General features: G+C 37.1%; 2 protein-coding genes and 1 pseudogene across 4 annotated transcripts in view; 2 read left to right on the forward strand and 1 right to left on the reverse strand.

Annotated features, from left to right (window-relative positions):
- The first annotated feature begins 7,953 nt into the window (after nucleotides 1–7,953).
- Nucleotides 7,954–11,749, forward strand: LOC147763831 (uncharacterized; annotated as a pseudogene).
- A 2,395-nt stretch (nucleotides 11,750–14,144) lies between these two features.
- LOC106181250 (2-amino-3-ketobutyrate coenzyme A ligase, mitochondrial) lies at nucleotides 14,145–20,931 on the reverse strand. The gene is made up of 12 exons (XM_086999865.1): nucleotides 20,868–20,931; nucleotides 19,744–19,976; nucleotides 19,390–19,479; nucleotides 18,960–19,050; nucleotides 18,596–18,724; nucleotides 18,262–18,358; nucleotides 17,975–18,061; nucleotides 17,398–17,480; nucleotides 17,082–17,191; nucleotides 16,602–16,703; nucleotides 16,010–16,088; nucleotides 14,145–15,819 (listed from the first exon to the last, which is right to left on the reverse strand). The coding sequence occupies exons 1-12, from the start codon at nucleotides 20,884–20,886 to the stop codon at nucleotides 15,662–15,664; spliced, it is 1,278 nt and encodes a 425-aa protein (XP_086855991.1). The 5' UTR covers nucleotides 20,887–20,931; the 3' UTR covers nucleotides 14,145–15,661.
- A 165-nt stretch (nucleotides 20,932–21,096) lies between these two features.
- Nucleotides 21,097–21,958, forward strand: part of LOC106161086 (condensin-2 complex subunit D3-L) — a 39,332-nt gene continuing 38,470 nt past the window's right edge. For all 3 annotated transcript variants that reach the window (XM_087013310.1, XM_087013307.1, XM_087013318.1), the window contains exons 1-2: nucleotides 21,097–21,219; nucleotides 21,704–21,868. In XM_087013310.1, coding sequence (XP_086869436.1) covers nucleotides 21,156–21,219; nucleotides 21,704–21,868 — 229 coding nt within the window. In that variant the 5' untranslated portion in view covers nucleotides 21,097–21,155. The remainder of the gene's footprint in view (nucleotides 21,220–21,703; nucleotides 21,869–21,958) is intronic.

The following is a 21,958-nucleotide window of genomic DNA, read 5'->3' on the forward strand; positions in this document are numbered from 1 at the left end:
AGCAGGATATATAGCACAGAGCATTGGTTTCATGCAATTCTGTTATATTTATTTATTTATTTATTTATTTATTGTACCACCAGCGTAGGCGCTGGCGGTACCCATGGTTTTAGTCCCGACCCGTATGTTCCGCCGGCTCCTGCGGCTCCGCCGCCAAGTCACCGTTACCGCTTCTCCTCCTAGACGGTAAGGGCCCCTGTACCCATCTCTTGGATTTAGGTCACCTATAATCTCAACTCGTTCCACGTAAAATTTGGGCTTTGTCGGTATTGGGGTCTAGGTGTGGCACTCATTGCAATGCACCCTTGTCTAAAAATAGCAAAATTAAATGCTAATTATCTACCCTACGGAAGGAGTTATGGGAAAAATTTGTAGAGATAGCTTTCCAAAAGTCATATGTGTAGATTTCAAATATGCCCTTGGATTTGACCTTTGACCTTTATTTCAAGGTCAAACGGGCCAAAATTTTCAAAAAAATGAAATTTTTTACGAAAAAAAATTTTTTTTGCCCTGTTTTTCAGACACTACACAGACTTAACCAATAATATTATTGGAAAGTGTTACCCTTCGGGTCATCTTTCATCTCCGTGAATTTGGGGTCAATCGGTGCATTTTCACGGGAGTAGCGGCCATAAAGTACCGAAACTGAAAACTGTCTCTAATTCGGGAACCGTTAATGCTAGAGACCCATTCTTTTTTGCATTTTGTAGAGCATGTAAAGCCCAACACTGAAGGTGGTCTCCGTTTTTATGTACAGACACAGATGTGTCTGTACATATTGCCATCACCTGCGTCTGTCGTCGCTGTCGTCGCCGATGCCGATGCCGTCGCCGATGCCGTCGCCGTGCACTTTCAGCGTTAACACGATAAGTGGAAGACCGTTTTACTTTTTGGCTTTATATTTATAGAGCTGATGAATATTCATAAAACGCAGGTCAAGTTCGAAAATCAGCATGATCGAGCCATTATTGTAGAAGTTATGCTGTTTTTTCACTTTTCAGCATATATACAACACTGTTAACACATTTCAAGGAAAACCGATAGGCCTGTTGTCATGAAACTCCCAGGAGCAATCAATCTTACTAAAACGCAGGTCAAGTTCGAAAATCGGCATGATCGGGCCACTATTTTAGTAGTTATGCTGTTTTTTCACTTTTTAGCATATATGCAACACTGTTAACACAATATAAGAAAAACAGATAGGCCAATTGTCATTTAAACTCACAGGAGTGGTCAATCTTACTAAAATGCAGGTTGAGTTTGAAAATTAGCATAATTGGGCCATTTTTTTAGAAGTTATGCTGTTTTTTCACATTTCCTTAGATTCAGTTCTTAGGCATGGTAACAGTTTCATTATTTAATTAATAAGAAATGTAAAAGTGTTTGTTTGACATTTTCTGCATCTTTACAACATTGTTAGTTGATTTCGTAAAAATGATGGTAAACTTGTTATGGTGTATTGTGTAATAAAGTGTCAAAAATGGAAATAAACTCATATCATTGCAGTTTGTCAGATTCAATTATTCAGTATGTTTAGAAACTCAGAATGGAAGAAATTGGACATTTAACACTATTCTATTAATATTTTTCCCATCTCATCAATTTTCTTAGTTGATTATATATAAATGGCAGTAAATTGTTAATTTTGTTATATGTTAAAAAATTGTTAAAAATGGAAATAAACCCATGTCAGAACAGTGCTGTCCTGTTTCACATTTCCTCAGATTCAATTCTTAGGCATGTTAACAGTCTCATTATTTAACTAATAAGACAAGTAAAAGTGTTTGGTTGACATTTCCTGCATCTTTACAACATAATTAGTTTATTTTGTAATTAGTCGATCATGTTGCCGTCACCGTCGCTGTGCACTTTCAGCGTTAACACCGTAAGTGGAAGACAGTTTTACTTTTTGGCTTTATATTTACAGAGCTGATGAGTATCCATAAAATGCAGGTTAAGTTCGAAAATAAGCATGATCGGGCCATTATTGTAGAAGTTATGCTATTTTTTCACTTTTCAGCATATATGCAACATCGTTAACACATTTCAATAAAAACCGGTAGGCCTGTTGTCATGAAACTCATAGGGGTAATCAAACTTACTAAAACGCAGGTCAAGTTCGAAAATCGTCATGATCGGGCCACTATTTTAGTAGTTATGCTGTTTTTTTCACTTTTCAGCATATGTGCAACACTGTTAACACATTTCAAGGAAAACCGATAGACCTGTTGTCATGACACTCACAGGAGTAATCAATCTTACTAAAACGCAGGTCAAGTTTGAAAATCAGCATAATCGGGCCATTATTTTATAAGTTGTGCTGTTTTTTCACATTTCCTCAGATTCAATTCTTAGGCATGTTAACAGTCTCATTATTTAACTAATAAGATTCGTAAAAGTGTTTGTTTGACATTTCCTGCATCTTTACAACATTGTTAGTTGATTATGTAAAAATGATGGTAAACTTGTTATTTTAGTAGTTATGCTGTTTTTTATACTTTTCAGCATATATGCAACACTGTAAACACAATATAAGAAAAACAGATGGGCCAATTGTCATGAAAGTCATAGGAGTGGTCAGTTTTGCTAAAATGCATGTTGAGTTCGTAAACCAGCATAATCGTGCCAATATTTTAGAAGGTATTCTGTTTTTTCACATTTCCTCGGATTCATTTCTTAGGCATGTTAACAGTCTCATTATTAAACTAATAACACCCCATTCTCATAGATTAGATCGACCTACATTGGATCGACCTAACTCCCTGGGGGTTCACGCTAAATAGCTGTCAGCCCGGCGGACACGAAAGTTAATTACCCCTTAAAGCTTGTAGTAGGCGGGGACGGACACTTAAGGGGGATTATCTGACAGTAATCTAGTGAGACTCCCCGCGGTGATAGATCGATCTAAAAGTTGTGAGAACAGAGCCTTAGATACGTAAAAGCGTTTGTTTGACATTTCCTGCATCTTTACAACAATTGTTAGTTGATTTAGTAAAAATGATGGTAAACTTGTTATCATGTATTGCGTAAAAATGTGTCAAAAATGGAAATAAACTCATATCATTGCAGTTTGTCAGATTTAATCATTCACTATGTTCAGAATCTCAGAATGGAGGAAATTGGACATTTAACACTGTTCTATTGATATTTTTCCCATCTCATCAATTTTCTTAGTTGATCATATAAAAATGGCAGTAAACTGTTAATTTTGTTTATGTTAAAAAATTGTTAAAAATGGGAAAAAAAAACATTTCAGAACCGTGCTGTCTTGTCTGTATTTCCACATAAGCAGTTGTATTGTTTTTTATGTCTTTAAACATTATGTAATATTATTTTATGCACTGTCATCATTTTTCAAAAATTGAGACTTTCATCATGTGAATTTGAACTCTCATGGTCCTGAAACTGTAATCTTATTGAAGGGGTGGATTGAGACCATCTTCTGGGTCTTCCGGAAGACAGTCAGGTTATTAAGTTTATATTGACTGGTATCTATTTTTTTTTCTGTTGGAAGACCATAAAAATGGGGGATGGATCAACATAGATACTTTGGAATACTATCAGAAAATATCTCTGGGTTCGCTCCTGTTATTGACCATGGTACCTGTTGTGCATGATTAGAATTCAGTGTTGACTGACAGTGCTATTATAAGCATTATTTATTATTGCATCAAAATTGACAAAATGACCTATTTTGCATCTTTAATTTCTGTTTTTTGTCTGTACATTTGACAGCTTTGCTGCCTTGTTTGTATTCCATATGGTTTTCAAGTTACGCTGTATCAAAAAGTACATATTGGTGGTGAAAGCAAAATGTGCAGTACGGTAATGGATAATAAATTTTGAACTCTGGAAAAATAATACATAAGGCTTGGCAAAGCAGACAACTTGTGGTCAAAAATGACATTATTTCATCAAATTTGAACTTCTGGAACTTCAGAGCACCTCCTATTTTAAGAATTTTGACCAAAATGATGTTTTCTTTATTTTAATTAATCTTTTTTGTAGGAAATTTATGGCACATTATGGTAACTCCAAAATTATAACATTTAGTCCCTTATATCTCCAAAACTGGCAGAGATAGGTCCATAGTTACTGTTGAACTTGAATAGGAAGTCATATAGTGGCAATCTTACTGTGACCTTGAAATTGACCTTTGACCTACTTTTCACCATGAACTGAACATTGCAAATTTTGCTTCCCTTTTATCTCCAAAACTGGCAGAGATAGGTCCATAGTTACTGTTGAACTTGAATAGGAAGTCATATACTGGCAATCTAAATATGACCTTAAAATTGACCTTTGACCTACTTTTCACCATGAACTGAACTTTGCAAATTTTGCTTCCCTTTTATCTCCAAAACTGGCACAGATTGGTCCATGGTTACTGTTGAACTTGAATAGGAAGTCATATACTGGCAATCTAAATATGACCTTAAAATTGACCTTTGACCTACTTTTCACCATGAACTGAACATTGCAAATTTTGCTTCCCTTTTATCTCCAAAACTGGCACAGATTGGTCCATGGTTACTGTTGAACTTGAATAGGAAGTCATATACTGGCAATCCAAGTGTGACCTTGAAATTGACCTTTGACCCACTTTCCACCATGAACTGAACTTTGCAAATTTTGCTTCCCTTTTATCTCCAAAACTGGCAGAGATAGGTCCATAGTTACTATTGAAATTGAATGGGAAGTCATATACTGGCAATCTAAATGTGACCTTAAAATTGACCTTTGACCTACTTTTCACTATGAACTGAACTTTGCAAATTTTGCTTCCCTTTTATCTCCAAAACTGGCAGAGATAGGTCCATAGTTTCTATTGAACTTGAATAGGAAGTCATATACTGGCAATCTAAATGTGACCTTGAAATTTACCTTTGACCTACTTATTATCATGAACTAAACTCTGCAAATTTCTTTCTCTTTTATCTCCAAACCTGGCAGAGATAGGTCCATAGTTACTATTGAACTTGAATAGGAAGTCATATACTGGCAATTTACTGTGACCTTGAAAATGACCTTTCACCTACCTTACGATGAACTTAAATTTGATTGTACCATTTTTAGTTTCATATATTTTTTGCATATATTGAAAATTCTTGTTGATTGCATGTTTACAGCTTGTCAAGCACAAGACTGGTGGCTGTGTCCCTTATTTTGTGTATGTGGGGGTCTATACGAATGCGCTTGCTCCAGCTGGTGGTACAATATTCGGAGGCGGTATCGCCTCTCTGATCCTCTAGTTTATTTATTTATTTATTTATTTATTTATTTATTTTTGGTATAGTTGTACACTCAACTGGTTAACGTTTGATGCAAATATTTACAAAGATGTTTTGTTGTTATCAAAGTTATTTTCTTGGGGTTGTTACTTATAAGTTAAGCCCAGTTAAGTTGAAATGATACATAACATTACGATGGACTTCAGATTTTTCCCAGTGAATAATATGCCATGGGAGAGACGTCAAATCCAGTAGACCAGTAATAATGAGAAATTAAGCTTTTTTATTCAGAAAGAAAGAAAGAATGGACTTTTGTGATGTAAAGAAAGGACAAAGCTTGTTTGGTAATTATCCAACATATTTCTGTTGGGAATGTTCTAATGAAAGGGAGAAAATTGTTCTTGGAGGTCCAGACCTTGGACATTTCCTTGGCAATGAGAGGTGCATTGCTGTTCTTAGTTAATGATGGTGATTGCTTCCCCAGCTTTATACATAGATCTACATGTATACATGTAGAACAAAGTATATCATCCATCCCTTTTATATAATGTAAAGTTATTCAACTTTTGGTTGTTTGGGGTTGGGATAATTCTCAATCTTTCTTATAATTAACATTTAGCACAACTTTTGAGATCTTATGTATCACTCCTTGTTTTGACGGACTGCGATTCTGGCTCTTCCATCAAGCCTACCATGGCAGTGAACTATCAGCACGCAAGTTAACCATATTCCATTTGAAATGGCAGTACTAAAAGTGTTTGTAAGGCATCAATTTCTGCCATAAAAAAACGTTTAATAATCAAAACATTTAAGATTAACGCAAGCCTATTCAATACAGGTGTAAAGGGGGTGGATCCAGGATTATTTGATATAGTTAAACTTTGTCTGCGTTAATCCGAAATTGGTGGATTTACTGACCTAAATATAATACTCATAACTCCAATTTTTCATCAAAAATTATTTTTTACCAAATTTGCCTATTAAAACGCCTGTCCTTTTACCCCCCCCCCCCCCCCAAAAAAAAAAAAAAAAAAAAAAGAGAGAGAGAGAGAAATAAAATAAATAATTATTATTTTTCACCTTGACGCCACTAAAACTTGTAAGGTCCCAAAACGCGCCTGGCTGCACTGATAAGCCTGGTGGTGATTTGACTCGGCTTTTCCAAAACAAAACCTCATTATCGGTTGTATCATGGACACAATATTATGTCTATGGTTGTATTGTCACCCGTGCCCCTACCAGAACAACTCGGTATAACACCTCGAGTGTAAGCCGCAGGTGCCACCGTCCACAGCCGTCCACTATCGTCCACAAGCTTCCTCTCATATGAAATAGTTGGGAAATCAGCTGATATTGTAGACGACGTTACGCATAAAATCACTGAATCTTTTATTGTCTTATAGATAGCACGATTTGTTACAGTTTCGTTATCACAATGAACACCTTATCTCGTTTGTCCGTTGTGTACGTTGGACTCTTGTACAAATCTAAAAAAAATAAAAAAAAATGACATAAGTATGCGGTAAACAGTAAACTCATAAAAACTAATATAAACAAATTACAGTATATACGTTAAATAAAAAGAAATACATTTTACTATTACTTACATTATATGCTATCTAGGGTGACCGACCGGTATGGTTGCTGCATATGTACTGAATTCTCTATATATCTCAATACCACACACACACACACACACACACACACCCATAATCACGTGACTGATTAGTGTTCGTATTATAAAGAGTGACCACAAGGTCATGTGACATGGCGCACTAACAGCTGATATATAGAAATTTAACGTAAGATGGTGCTTTACTAGGAAAAATAAAGTATATATAGGGCCCAGATAGAGGTCATGGACGCAGGCCTGTAGACGTTTTCAAAACGGAGAACCAGACTCGGTTGTCACCTTTGTTACATTGAAAACCACGTAAAACGATGTATACTAGCCTTCCAAAATGCAAAAAGTAAAAAAAGCTCGTAAGTATATAGTAATAAAAATCGTTATAGCTAGGTTTCTTTTATATTCAAAAAACGTTCAAGTTGACAGCTGAGCGTGCGGAGAACGGGCTGTGTATGCGTAAAAGCTACATTAGTGCACTGAATGCGGTTATTTCAATCAGAATCAAAATCAGATGTAAAATATAACAATTTATAAGATGTAATTGGCAGTTTCCATGATTTATATTTACAAATGGACTCTGCTTTTTAGGAAATGATAAAATATATTGTTCTAAACAGTCCCTACTTTTAATTATTCTATACTTAAATCCCTTTGGTGACGTTTACATATCGTTTGCATTTTGAGTTTATTTTAATAAGTGTAATTGTTGTTCTGAAGTATGCCTTGTTTATCCCACGTGTCAAAACGAACTAGCCTGTGCTGACGCGGGACACTACTGATATGATCAGTTGTCATGGGTATAGAGTAGGTGTCCCTTGTTAACTTCTTTTAAAATACCTTTGATTATGCATGGACAGGTAAGTTGATTGCCCCTGTGCTGACGCGTGACGCTACTGATAAGATCAGTTGCCATGGGTATAGAGTAGGTGTCCCCTGTCAATTTCTTCTTAAATGCCTTTGATTATGCATAGACAGGTAAGATGATTGCCCACGCTTAATGTAATCTTGTTTCATTACGTATGGCATTGTCTGAAAATCCTATAAAAGCCACGCTCAATCCAGTACCTGTCTTCATTCATAGCTTTGGCTCCCTGAACATACATTGAACCGAGCGATTCGACGAACACGCGATTCGAAATCTTTACCGCAAAGATGCCTAAGAGATATCCATGTGGCGATTGCAGGAAGGACACTGCCTACACTTTGTCCATATTCTGCCAGTCCTGTAATTTCTGGTTTCATAAAGAATGCCAGGGGTTAACAGAGACAGATTTCAAGGCTTTGGGGCAAAGTAAGCTAGGGTATTGGTGCAAAAGTTGTAATTCAACCCCAGGTGGAGATTATGACTTTCACCAAGCCCTGCTGCGTCTTAAAGGTGTTGTCCCAGATAACCTTGAAGAAGCAGCACGACAAGAAGGCATTTTCATGAAGATTTTTGGGGTAAGTACAACTCATTTTCAAGGCAACCTTCACCATTTCTCTGCTGGTGAAGGCCTTACTGTAGATTCTACTGCAGTGGACATCTTGGTGTTATGTAGGGGCGTCCCAAAAGGTAGAAAACCAATCCGCGTCTCTGGTAACGGCAGTTTGTTCCATTCTGTTTCTGTTGCTCTTTGTGGTTCCGAGAGATTGGCAAATGAGCTTCGTGTCCGTTGCAGCGTGGAAATGTCTGAAAATGAAGGGTTCTATAAGCTGCAGCACACTGACAATTACTGGGAGGCCCTGAATGCTGATTTCAATGATGCGCGAATGGATTGTGTCAAAGGGAACGAATCCACTGGCTGGACAATTCACGCTCTTTCTTCTGTTGTTGGTCGCCCAATAATATCTGTCTATCCTCATATGAACGGATTACTCGATCCAGCCTTTGGATGCCTTGGCCAAACCTTTGAGCCAAGGCTACCGTTTAACAATCGTGTGACCCCAGTAGTAGTTATGTGGTCCCGTCTCTATGGTACCGGCGAGGGTACTGGTACTTGGACTCCGGACCATTTCGCTCCGCTTATTGAGTGTTCAGATAAGGACAGTTCCCCAGTGCACGATCGTGAGAATCCTGAAACACCACCTCAGAAGCGGTCACGTAAAGACGCATCCTACATCACCATGTGCCTCCCAGTGACCGAGTTGGCACCCACTGACGCCATCATAGATATTTCTGACGACGAAAACGGCGATTTTGTTTTTACTCCCGATTCAAACTCCGAAGGGGAAAGCGACTTGCCAGAAATGCTTGGAATAAGCATTACTAGATTTCAAGCTCCAGAAACGCTGTTAGTATAGTTTGCAACCCACCGAAAGTCGAATCCAGTATACCGCGTGGAATAAAAGAAAACGTCTATTTTGTTGTAGACAACAGTGACAATCGAAAACGACATGAAAAAGGGAAAAAGAGTCAGTTTACGGATGACTGTGGGGTATGGGATAGCAAGTGTTCCTCTACAAAATCGTGTCATTATGTTCATACAGAGAGAAGTTTAAAATTCGTCATTGAGAAAAAAGGGAGTTATGGAACTCTCGTTCGTAAAGCCTGGACACCGTTAGTCCCTCAACCATTACAAAGTGAAATCCTCACACTAAAACATCATTACTCCACTTTAAAAAGACAAAGTGCCTTTAAGAGAAGAATAACCTGGCTTGAAAAAGTGCCCGATTCCCTGAAAGAAAGAAGCCCCTTGTCTGATTCTGTGGCAATAGTTGAGTATGTAGGATTTTGGCTGCAAATGGCTTCTGTTCATGGCAACTCCAAAACATCTTAAAGAACGCGATGAGGAAGTCGTGTCGGATGCTTCAGTCAGGAAATTTAATTCGCAGTTGGTGAAGGAATTCGAAGATCCTGAAAACGCGCCACGAGACGTAAAGCGAGTTCAAAATACCAAGTACAAGCGTAACAGAAACGAGATTCCTCGCGAAAACCGTCGCAATAATGCCGATGACATTCAGAGATTTTTCCTTCTACGTGGTGGGTTTCCCTAGTAGTTTCAATAACAAAAACGCGTAAAGAGAGTTTTTCTTCTGCTACGCGGTGGGTTACCCTAGCAGTTTCCAAAATAAATAAATAAATAAATAAATTAATAAATAAATTAATAAATAAACACGTTAAGAATTTTTTTCTTCTGCTACGTGGTGAGTTACCCTAGCAGTTTCCAAAATAAATAAATAAGTACCCTAGCAGATTCTATAAAAATAAATAAATAAATAAACACGTAAAGTATTTTTTTTTCTTCTGCTACGTGGTGGGTTACCCTAGCAGTTTCCAAAATAAATAAATAAGTACCCTAGCAGTTTCAATAAAAATAAATAAATAAAAATAAACACGTAAAGAATTTTTTCTTCTGCTACGCGGTGGGTTACCCTAGCAGTTTACAAAATAAATTAATAAATAAAAATAAACACGTAAAGAATTTTTTCTTCTGCTACGTGGTGGGTTACCCTAGCAGCTTTTTCAATAACAAAAACGCGTAAAGAGAGTTTTTCTTCTGCTACGCGGTGGGTTACCCTAGCAGTTTCCAAAATAAATAAATAAGTACCCAAGCAGTTTCAATAAAAATACGCGTAAGAGATTTCTAAAATGTGACCCCTGCGGGGCTCCGTAGTTTCTTCTGCTACGTGGTGGGTTACCCTAGCAGTTTCCAATAAATAAATAAATAAATAAATAAATAAACAGGTTAAAGTCCGAAAGCAATAAAAATGAACTCGTAAAGAATTATGATTTGTGATTCAGCCCATGTGAAAGATCTGCGACACTACGACCCTGGAAGATGGCCCAGTGCGGCGCTTCGACCAGTTTTTATAGTGATTGGCACATTATATTTCTGACCAGGTATCGGTTTTAAGTAATACTAATAGGTGAAGGGGTTATCTCTCAGCAGTTCCTTGATCGTGTTGCTTGCGTTTAGGGGGCGGGGTCTTTTCAGATTTGTGAGTCAGCCCATGTGAAAGGTCTGCGACACTACGACCCTGGAAGATAGTACAGTGTGTGGCACTACGACCTGGCTCCTACACCGCACCAGCATCAGAGCTAAAAGAGCACCGGCAGTGGTATCAAGGCGCCTCCGAAAGTTGCTTCCGTTCAAAGAAGACTCATCTACTACCTATTAACGGTCCTTTTCAGGACCACCCACTTATCTCAGAAAAGGTTTACAATATGTTCCAATCAACTAGTATGCCCGCTTGAGAGTTGGTCTTGCTTTTTTATACATTTGGTGACCCTGAAAATTATCATCAAAATTGAGAGCACGAAGAGACAAGGGTTTCCTGAAGGGATCTGTTCAGGTAAAAATATCCCAATGCCGAGAGGTGAAGGTCACCTTCCTTAAAGTATGAAATGTTGGGCCTCTTGAGTCGCGTGTAACTCCAAAAGCGCACACCCTCTTCATGATTTAAACACCCAAACCCAATATAGAGGTGCATTTCACATGCTGAAGTGTCATAAAATAAAGTTGAATGAATTCAATTTTTTAAAGCGTATATGTGTATAGAACAGAAACTGTCTCAATTTAAATAAAAATTAAATTGAAATAAAATTTAAGTCCATTTTATTAAGCAAAGAGCCCTAAATGGCAACATGACGTTCCGGGTCATTTAATTTTAATTTTTATACCGCATTCCAATATATTTTGTAGTGGTTCAGTAAATTTGACATGACGTAAGGATGCTTTTTTATATATTTTAAGGGGCTTTGCGTCATAGACTAATACTGTTCCCTAAAAAATTGTCTTTTGGCTACTTGGTGCAAGAGAAAACAATGTTTTCTTTTGCTGACTGAAAAATATATTGTGAATTCCATGATAGTTTGACATTTCTGATATACAATATTTGGAGCACGAGGGGAAAATAATTTATTTTATGTTTATTTTACTGTCGGTAGGGGCGAATCCAGGATTATATTATTTGAAGGGGGGGGGGGGGGGGGGGGAGTCGCGCCTCCCCACTTGGCGTGGGGTCCGGGGCCCGCTGGAGAGCCCAAACATTTTTGGTATATTTTTAGAGGGCGAACGGTGCCATTTGGGATTTGGTACGGCTTATGATTCTATATAGAAGATTATCATAATTTTATATGTTATACATGTAGGAGATAAATCAAAGACCAAAACTAGCGATGATTGAATTTTCAAAATGAGTAAAACGTTTCACAGTTGAAAGTTTTGCGTTTGTGACAGTAACGTATGTTCACCTGGGGTTCGCAAATGGTCGTCCTGCAACCGCCTGATGTGTCTCCTAGCTAAGATGAGAATACTCGATCCATCTTGCTTTCCAGGCATGGTTAGAGTGATGGATAACCTTAGAGAATACTTGCTTTTTTATATTCAGCATACTTGACTCCAAACATTGGCTCGCGACCGGGGTACCCCTGACTGTAATCACCTTAGATGATCAAAGGTAAGAACGATCAGTTTGCCGGAGGCACGCGCCCGGCGTACCCCTGATCGTTATCACCTTAACTGTCCTCCAAGCCGGTCCTCGGCTGATCAAAGGTAATTAGCATAAAGTTTCTGGAGACACACGGCCGGCTTATCCCTGATTCTAATAAAAAAAGGCAATTTAAAATTAAATTTACCAGAGGTACACGACCGACCTACAACGAGGCTGTCAAGGTAAGGTAAGGTAAGGTGAAAAGGTCGAAGGGCGTCTATGACAACCAACAGGACCCTTGGATCACAACTGACAGAAATGCCTTAAGCTTCAAGTCGCATACACTCTCACCTATGGGGTAAGGATCGATAAATAGACATTATATTACACCTGAGCATGTAAAGGTCTGACATCAAGGCAGCGCCGAGGCTCGTGAAGAAGTAAACGAGAAAAATTAATTAAGATGGCGTCATTAGTGTTACATATCCTGGTCGTCTTGTTGTGTGCTGTTCTCCAGTGCTCAGACTCGTGTTCCGTAGTGGGCGTTCCCCGAACCTGGGACATGACGGAGGTCCTTTCCAAGGCAGACATCGTTGTCTATGGGGAAGACGTCCGACATTACGAACTGAATGATACGTCGCAATACCCCGAGACGCCCCAGAAAACCAACGCAATATTTCGCGTCTTCTGTATCTACAAAAACTCGGAGCAAGGGGATTTTCCTGAAAATATTACCATTGATAGGGTCAGCCCACGACATACGTGTTCCAGGAATGAAATATCCGAGGGGAAACAGTACATAATTGGGCTAAAGAAAAATGCGGACGGGTCCTACATATTTCACGAATTAAGCGTTATGAATTCTGTAGCTTTCGACGCAAGCGATGCAAATTTTAAGAAGATCGTAGATTTGTGTGGATTGACCAATGTTCAGCTCCCCACGGGGAGAGAGCAGTCGTTAATTAGCATGTGTCCCACTGCAGCTGCCAATGTTACATGTAAGGAACCCAACATACTAGGCACAGCCGCCCCCCCGACACCCAAGTGTGTTTGGAACATTTTTGTGTTTTACTCTGTCCTTGGTAATGTCATGGTTATGTTCGGCGCGATAAGTGATGGCAGTCTGTCCCATTGTTTTCCGTTGAGAAATGCAAGTAACTCTGAAAATACTGGCCTCTCAGCTTTGAGAATGGCCGAACTATGAACTGTTATGTCCACCATACTGGGTACCTATACATTAAAAGTTGTCTAATGTAAGAATCAATGTGCTGACATGTACCCAGCCAGCATTTATGCACTTTTGGTCTTCACCATTGAAACTTTTGTGATATATGCTCACGCGCAGTGTGTAAAGTTCATTACTAACATCACAAAATTTTAAAATGGTGGCATTGTTTTTTAATATGTTGCATTAAAATTGTCCAAAATCTTATCTCGTGCAATGCCTCTGTAAAACAGTATATATGAAAGAAAAACTGTGTTACTATCCTCAAAGGAATGATTCTTATGAGTAAAATGCAGTTTAAGTTGGAAAAGCAGCCTGATGAAATTTTTTCTCAAGATATTATGCAGTTATTTTTTATTTAACTTCTCATTTTGCCCACACTGCATTTTTTATTTGTGGTTTTGAAATTCTATGAACCTAAGGTTCTATATGATATAAACATTTTTTGATTGTCCATGTTAACTGTTGTACATAATGAAAATTGGTGGTGATAATGTTGTTAAGGATTTTGTAATATTGCTTTAAATTGACAAAAGAACCTTATTTGTGCATCTGCTGTATATGTCTGTACATTTGGCAGCTTACTGCCTTGTTTAAGACACAGAAGTATGTTTAAACTTGCATGCAAAATTACAAATAGACTCAGGTTAGAAGCTTACATTGACCATCTATTTATATAATACCCATGAATAAAGTCTTGTACACAAACTGAATGCACTAGAAGAAATTTTTTATTTCACAATATTAATACACTCCACTAACAAAGAGACCAAAATTCAGTCCATATGTTTCTATGGCCAAAATTCTCTGCCTGTCAATAAGTTCTTAGCTCAGATTGTGCAAAATATCAAATTTTCCATAAAGTGTGAAAACAATATTATATCATTAATCTGATGGTTTTACAGGAATGCTTTATATTTTCCCAGAGCTAACTAAATGGTCCTTCATTCTCTGATAAACACGGAACTGATTTGGTAGTACATGTAAGATGAGATTCAATGCTTCAATGTATTATAATAAATTGGCAATAAAACCTATTTTTAATATGAAATACACTTAAATACACCCACTGCCAGTAAAAATAAATTTTTCAATACGAGATTCAAGCATAAAATAGTTTCTTATTATGCTACTGTGTTTAAAACATAGCTGCCATAGTTTCATTTGTGAAAAAGAGATCGTCATTACATCATATTTAACAAACTCAACATAATTAAATAAGCATAATTAACAAACTCAAAAGAATGAGCTAAAGGATCAATGCCTGGGCAATCCAACCGAACATGGAATGATTCATAATTTTCAACAAGAAGTAAACTATCTGGAATGAGTTTTAAATACATGATTACCAAAAGCCTAAAGGTAATTTTAGATTTAACATGATTATCTTAATGCCAAAATGCCTTTATCCATCTGACAATCTTTCAAGATATAATCTGATCCAAAAGATCTTTTTGAAGTGACATCTTTTAAATATTTTAACACAATACAGGGAATGGTCATGTATCAAATTGGAAGTAAACACTTGGAATGGGTTCAACAAGTTAGCTACAAATACCAAATGGCACTTTTTAGAGATTCTTTTTCCTTTTGACAATTCACTTTTAATGAATATACTAGTTGATCCAATTAGTCTCTACTTTTTATGGTATAAGGTATCTTAAAACATTACAGATATCATCTAAGGGCGTATTTCCAGAGATTTAGATCGATCCAGGAATTAAAATTTAGATCGACCTAACTCCCTGGGGGTTCACGCTAAATTGCAGTCAGACGAGGGCGCACCATAGTTAATTACCCACTTACAGCTTTTAGTAGGCGGGACAGACGCTTAAGCCGGCCAAGCTGACAGTAATCTAGTGAGACTCCCCACAGGGATAGATCGATCTAAAAATCTATGGAAATGGGGTGTAAGAGTTACAGGCCTACCCAACTACCAGACTCGACACAGAATGATCCTGCATTCACTGGGAGATAGGACCACACTACCCGTTTTCAGGGTGTGCGCATTTCACAGTATCATACCCCCAAACAAATTTTGAGATGAAATGCACTACTTTCCAACCCAGCTCAAAAGCATTGCTATCACAACGTGTACTAGGCAAGAGCAGTGTTGCATCTGATACGCCAAAGCGCGTACTGACACACACCTTGAAAACGGGTAGTGTGGTCTGATCAACCAGTGTTGAGTCTGGTAGTTGGGTAGACCCAATTCCATACTCCATCTCATGGAATGACCTTCAGTTTGCGTCCAATGTCCACAAAGGCATCCACGGCTTTATCAATGTCCTCCTCGCTGTGAGCAGCAGATATCTGAACCCTAATTCTGGCCGTATTCTTGGGAACCACTGGGTAACTGAACCCAATAACATAGATGTCTCTTGCTGAAAACATGATCAAATTGTTTACAAAATAATTATTTTACACAGCTTCAGTATTTTAGTTTCTTCAATGCCACGTTTATTTTTTCAATCAAAGAAATTTCCTATTAGCCAAAGGTTGCTTTAAATAAGAACTAGTAAATTAAAACAAATCAACAATATTTGTTTGCATCATCATTTCATTTCTACTCACACAGCATTTCTTCAGCATACTGATTTGCTAATTTAGCGTCCCCCAACATCACTGGGCAGATGGGGTGGTCTGGGTCACCCTGGGGGAAATACACAGTTCTCCATATTAAATAGGTTAAATATTTAGATAATTTAATAATTTAGCTATTCACTTTAATTTACAGTCTTTACACAAAAAAAGTGACTTCGATTTGCCCAACTTGAATCATTATTTATAATATTTGCTCTTTATTAGCTTTTAAACATAATAAGAAATTAAGACTGTGCAGATAATTAAGTCATCCAGTATTATTTTCACATATAGTATTGAAGTTTTTAAAACCTGTCACTGAACTAGCATTATTCGGTCTATCCAGGACATGGGAAAATGTGATCAAATTTCTTCCACAATGATCATAAAACAAGACAAAAACAATTCCACCTATTTCAGTAGACACGTAGACTGGCTAAAGTCAAGTAATAGATTTTTAAAAACTTTATTCTGAATCACTTATGTAATTATTAATTCAACAACACGATAAAAAAATTTTCAAAAAATTCTGTCAACTTTTCCCTTAAATCAGACTTTCATGCAATCAAAATGAGATACGTACTCCCAAGTTGAATCCCGCAGCCGTCATCTTGGAGCGAAAACGTTTTGTGTTAGACAGCACCTTGGCAGTGAGGTTAGTTCCTTCAAGAAGCATGTCAAGTACCTGTCAAGAGTCACAGTAATAAAAATAATCAGCACATTTCACATCATGAAATTAACCAATATGTATAATATATAAGCAAAATTCCTCTTATCAACTACAACCAGAGACGTGCAATGTATATGGAAATTGAGTTGCAGGGTAAGTCTGATAACTTGAACAAATTAGAAACAATGTCTTAAATTAAAATACTGAATGGGAGTGAGGGGCCAAGATTAAATCTTACTGAATGCCAGGCGTATCATGCCAATTGAAGGACACTCAAACCTTTTAAATATTACACTGTTATTGCAGTAACTAATAGTATAAACATGAATCATAGGGTATATACTGTATCACACAGTTATACAACTAATTAACTACAGGCAGAGTACTGCTTACCTTGATGGCACACGCCACTACTGCTGGGGGTAATGCATTAGAAAACAGATACGGACGTGATCTTTGACGCAGCAGCTCCGTTAACTCTCTGGGTCCAGCCGTGTACCCACCTTAAGTGTAAGTGTAAAAAACAGAGACATGGACAAACTGGTTTCCATAATTGGACAGCATCAATTATTTTCAGTGTTAATTAAAGAATTATAATACATTACAATATGGCGTGTACCTCATCTTCAAATTTCTTGCAGTTTTGAGCAAAAGGAAATAAAGTAAAAAAAATTATGTTTTCATTACAAAACGCGAGAAACTGTTCTACCTGATGCCCCTCCCAGTGCTTTTCCCAGTGTGGAGTTGATGATATCCACCCTGCCCTGTGTGCCCGTGTACTCATCAGTTCCTCTAGATAAAAAAATATATAAATAAAATTAATTAACTTATTAATTAATTTAATAAAAAAATATGTTTATGTGGAAATTTGTGAGTATGTTAAAAATGTATTTTGTAACCTGATACATAGATTTTTCCAGACCTGGGACAAATTTATAAATGACATATCCAAAGAGATAAGTTAAAATAAACATTATAAAGGAATATTTCTCTGCTAAGAGGAGTACAGATATTATTTTCTATCATATGTTGTAAAAACCTCATGGAAATCAATGACCACTAATTATATAGCAGGTCCAGAAATTTTCACAAAATATAATTTATGTCATAAGTATAGAAAATATAAGAGTCCTACTCAGAACATCTACAAATATCTACAAGCTGATTACTGAATTCCTGTTTCAGGTAAAATCCTATTATTTATCATTTACAAAAAAAAAAAAAAAAAAACAGTATTTAGTAATTAGTATGTAATAATGCTGACAACCATTCAGCTCCAGACACACCTTCCAGTTTTGCCAAAGAAGCCTGTAGCATGACACTCATCAATGAATACCAAGGCATTATATTTGTCTGCAAGATCACAGATTTCCCTGTAAGATAACCAAAATCATTTCACAAACTTGTCATGATTTAAAAACAGTAAACACGCAACAAAGGAATGGCTTAAATATATTAAGATAAATCAAAGTCAGCCAAATAATTCTATAACCCAATTTCGATCATAAAAACTACTTTTTTATCAAAGCAGCAAAGTTAAAATGCACTGTGTGACTAAAATGACTTAGCCTACTTTAATGGAGTAACATTCCCGTCCATACTGAAGACCCCATCACTGGCTATCAACCTTAGTCTGCACTTCTGAGCATCCTTTAGTTTGGATTCAAGATCTACAGAAAACATAAAGAAAGTAGTATAAATCAACTACAAATTGTGGATAATACTGTATTTAACTGTAGCGTACACAGTCATGTATGTGTAAATCTGACACGCTGGTATCATTTTACATATAATCACTACAGTTTTTGTTTCAAGATATTATAACAGTTAAATAATAATCTCCTTAGCAACTCCTCCTAATCCAGTGATACACTGTAACAAACTACACTAGCTGTCACATGACCAACCTTCCATGTCCATGTGATTGTAACGATACTTCTGAGCTTTGCAAAGTCTTATCCCATCAATGATAGACGCATGATTCAGGGCATCGGACAGAACTGCATCCTCAGAACTCAGAATTTGTTCAAACAAACCTGTAAATTGTAGAACATAAAATGGTGCATGTCATCCTACTTCTACCAGTATGTTGAAAAAGATGTGGGTCTTCAGCAAACTTAGACATACACTTTGCCTACAGATAGCCTGTATTAATTTGTACTGGCAAAATTCACAAAGGTCAGAGGTAACTTAAACATCAACATATAAAAAAACACATGATACATACATCCATAAAAAAAACACAAATCAATTGATCTGTGACTCAACTACCTGCATTAGCATCAAAGCAGCTGGCGTACACAATAGCATCTTCCATGCCATGAAACTTTGCAATTTTTGCTTCAAGTTCCTTGTGTAGATCCTACAGAAAATAAAATAAAAGACTACTTTGATCAATTCTGGTAGTCTTATGAAATTTTAAAAAACTGCTTGTCTAAAACAAGGTTTTTTCCTTTTTTTAAAACAGGGTCTAATTTCATTTACTTAAACCACTGTTAACTGATCCACCTGGAGTCATAACAGAGAAAAAAAGGGTTTTAAAGTAAAAAATTCATGCAGTTTGTACACCATATCCTAAATACCAGGCTTGCCACATTTTCCAGCAAGATATCATTGGGTATGGCAAGTTAACTATAGGAGGAGCAATAAACCTTCAGTCAACAGTCCTTTTATGAAAGCAACCCATGGTGAAAGCACTTACTTGTGTTCCACATATGAATCTGACGGAGCTAAGTCCAGCACCATGACTGTCAAGGGCTCTCTTGCCTGCTTCTATAACATCTGGGTGACTCTGTAAACATTCATTTATTATATGAGGAATTGATTTATCATATCTTATTTGTTAGCACCTCAAATAAATTATCAATGTTCTTTAAAAACAAATATCTTCTTCAATCTTTATTTACAAAAGATGTTTCAGTATTGTTAAGTTTGAATGCTCCTGGCATTTATTTCCTGAAGAACAAAAATATCAAAACTGATGTGATATCAGCCCATCACATATGAGAGTGTATAAAAACAAATAACATCATTGGGGTGTAATGAATTCACTTACTGATAGGCCTAAATAATTATTGGCACAAAAGTTCAGAATTTTTCCCTTGGACCCTTTCACTTCAATAGCAGAATCTTGTTTTGATGTAATAATCCTCTCAGGTTTCCAGAGACCAGCCTCTTTGATTTCACTGAGAACATTACCAAGGTCTTCTTTAACTGCTGCCACAGCAACGGTGTTGGCACTCAGGACTCGTTGGACTTGAAATGTCTTAAGAAAGTGTCTGAGATTCTCTAAAGAAAACATCACGAGTTATAGGATAAGCTATAAACTTTCAACAATATGCTTCTTTAAGTAGTTATATATGCCACACCATTTCAGAAACAGTTCTAGTTTTGCCATCAATGTCTATTTTTTTCCCAGATATTTATCGGTAATTGCACAAGAATATGAACTAAATTAAATAAGTTTCTCTCTCACTTTCACTTCTTACTTTAGCACAAAAAAATACAAAAACCCTTGTTTAAACTTCATGCCTTCAGGAACTCAATTATAATCACACTGAATTGTTCTAAAGACTAAAAGTGACTGAGCCTGCAGGCCCGTAGCCAGGGGGGGGGGGGGGTTCGGGGGTTTCGAAAGAACCGCCCCTTTTGGTGGAAAAAGGTCCACTCTGGGTAAATTTTGATCTAGGTTCATGAAGTTTTTATGGAAAAAGGTCCACTTTTTCAGAAAACGAACCCCCTGGCTACGGGCCTGGCCCTGATTAATAAAAAATAAATAACCATATTGGAAAAACTGGAACATTATCTTTTACTAGTACCATGGCTTGTCAACAAAATTGTGCCTGTCAAGAACTGATAACTGATTTACTTGTTTTTGTTTTCAACCGATTAATATCATTTGGATCACTCTAGTTCACCAAATGGACAGATGGCACGCTAACTCTTAGACAAGCTATGTGTGCATACACGTGGATTTGAACTCGACCTAAAAATAATGTGAACTGACCAATCACAGAATGATGAAGCAGACACACCTCCAAATGAAAATAGACAGATGAACCTACGTTACGTCTTCATTTTTCATTTATGTCATCAACTGCCCTTGTTAACAAGTAAGCATTAACAAATAAAACATGAAATTAGTGTGTCTCCACGTTAAGAAAATGACTGATTTCTTACTTGCTTGAGAAAGTGCCATGTTGACTGGCCTGTGTCCTGTTTGGGAGATATTTTAATCTCGGATCATGTCAAAGAATCATTTCACTAGAAAGATTAGCAATAAGCTAACAAAGTAAAACGTTTCAGAAAGCTTATGATAAATACTTTATCATAAATTCAAAAATTGAGTCTGTTGATCTTTGATTTGTACAAAAAGTGGAAAAATTATTGAAGGGAGTTGAGGCTTAGTGATACATTTTGGTTCTCCTTTTGAAAAGAGCTCTTACTGATTTGGCGGTTGTTTTCGATATGGCGGACGTAGGGAAAACAGTCGAGTGCCTCTCCACACTCGATTTTACTGGCTTGGATACAGGTAAAAAAAAGCATTAACTCATACGTATAGTATTGATAGGAAAAACATTGTTTCGTTTCAATCAGCAGGTCTGAGAGGACAGAAAACATTGTTGACAGTCTAGATATCGGTAGTGCGATTAAAATCTAAAATGATACAGACCGAATGCCCTCGTATCAAAGCGATATGTAAAAGATGGCCACATATATTTTATAATCAATTACTGACTCGAAGCTCTTGAGGCTAGATATGTCCAGTAATTAGTGGTATAGCCAGTGGTCAACCCTCCCCCAGCTTCAGTGTGCGGCCTAATACATTCCTATGTAGCGGTGCCATTGCGCTGCCGTAAGGGTACTGTAAGCGTGTAAGGCCGCAAACTGAGGCAACTCCCTCAAACACTGACAAACACATGAAGATTCACACCACCAATCTCCATTTCACAGTTGACCTAAACCTTATTCATTGGTTTTAAACTTGAGTAACTTCATATTAACTTAACTTTCAGATTGGGTGAAGGAAGTATGGGAGAGAGACTTCACAGACTACGACCCACTGCCTATCAGTACAGAGGAAGGCCTGGAGGGCAGTGGGTACCATGTGGAGACCCTGAAGTTGACCAGGAAGATCCTCCAGCCCTGGGCACTGGGGGAGGAGGGAAAGTCAGGGGAGGGTCAGTTCTATTGAATTATCATACTCTACTCTGGCACTTCTGTTTGTGTTCATTTAAATATTTTATTGCAATTAAATCAATATCAATAAT

Source organism: Lingula anatina, chromosome 1 (assembly GCF_051362555.1).
Source record: "Lingula anatina isolate TDL-2025a chromosome 1, LinAna3.0, whole genome shotgun sequence".
In the NCBI taxonomy this organism is placed as follows: Eukaryota; Metazoa; Brachiopoda; class Lingulata; order Lingulida; family Lingulidae; genus Lingula; species Lingula anatina.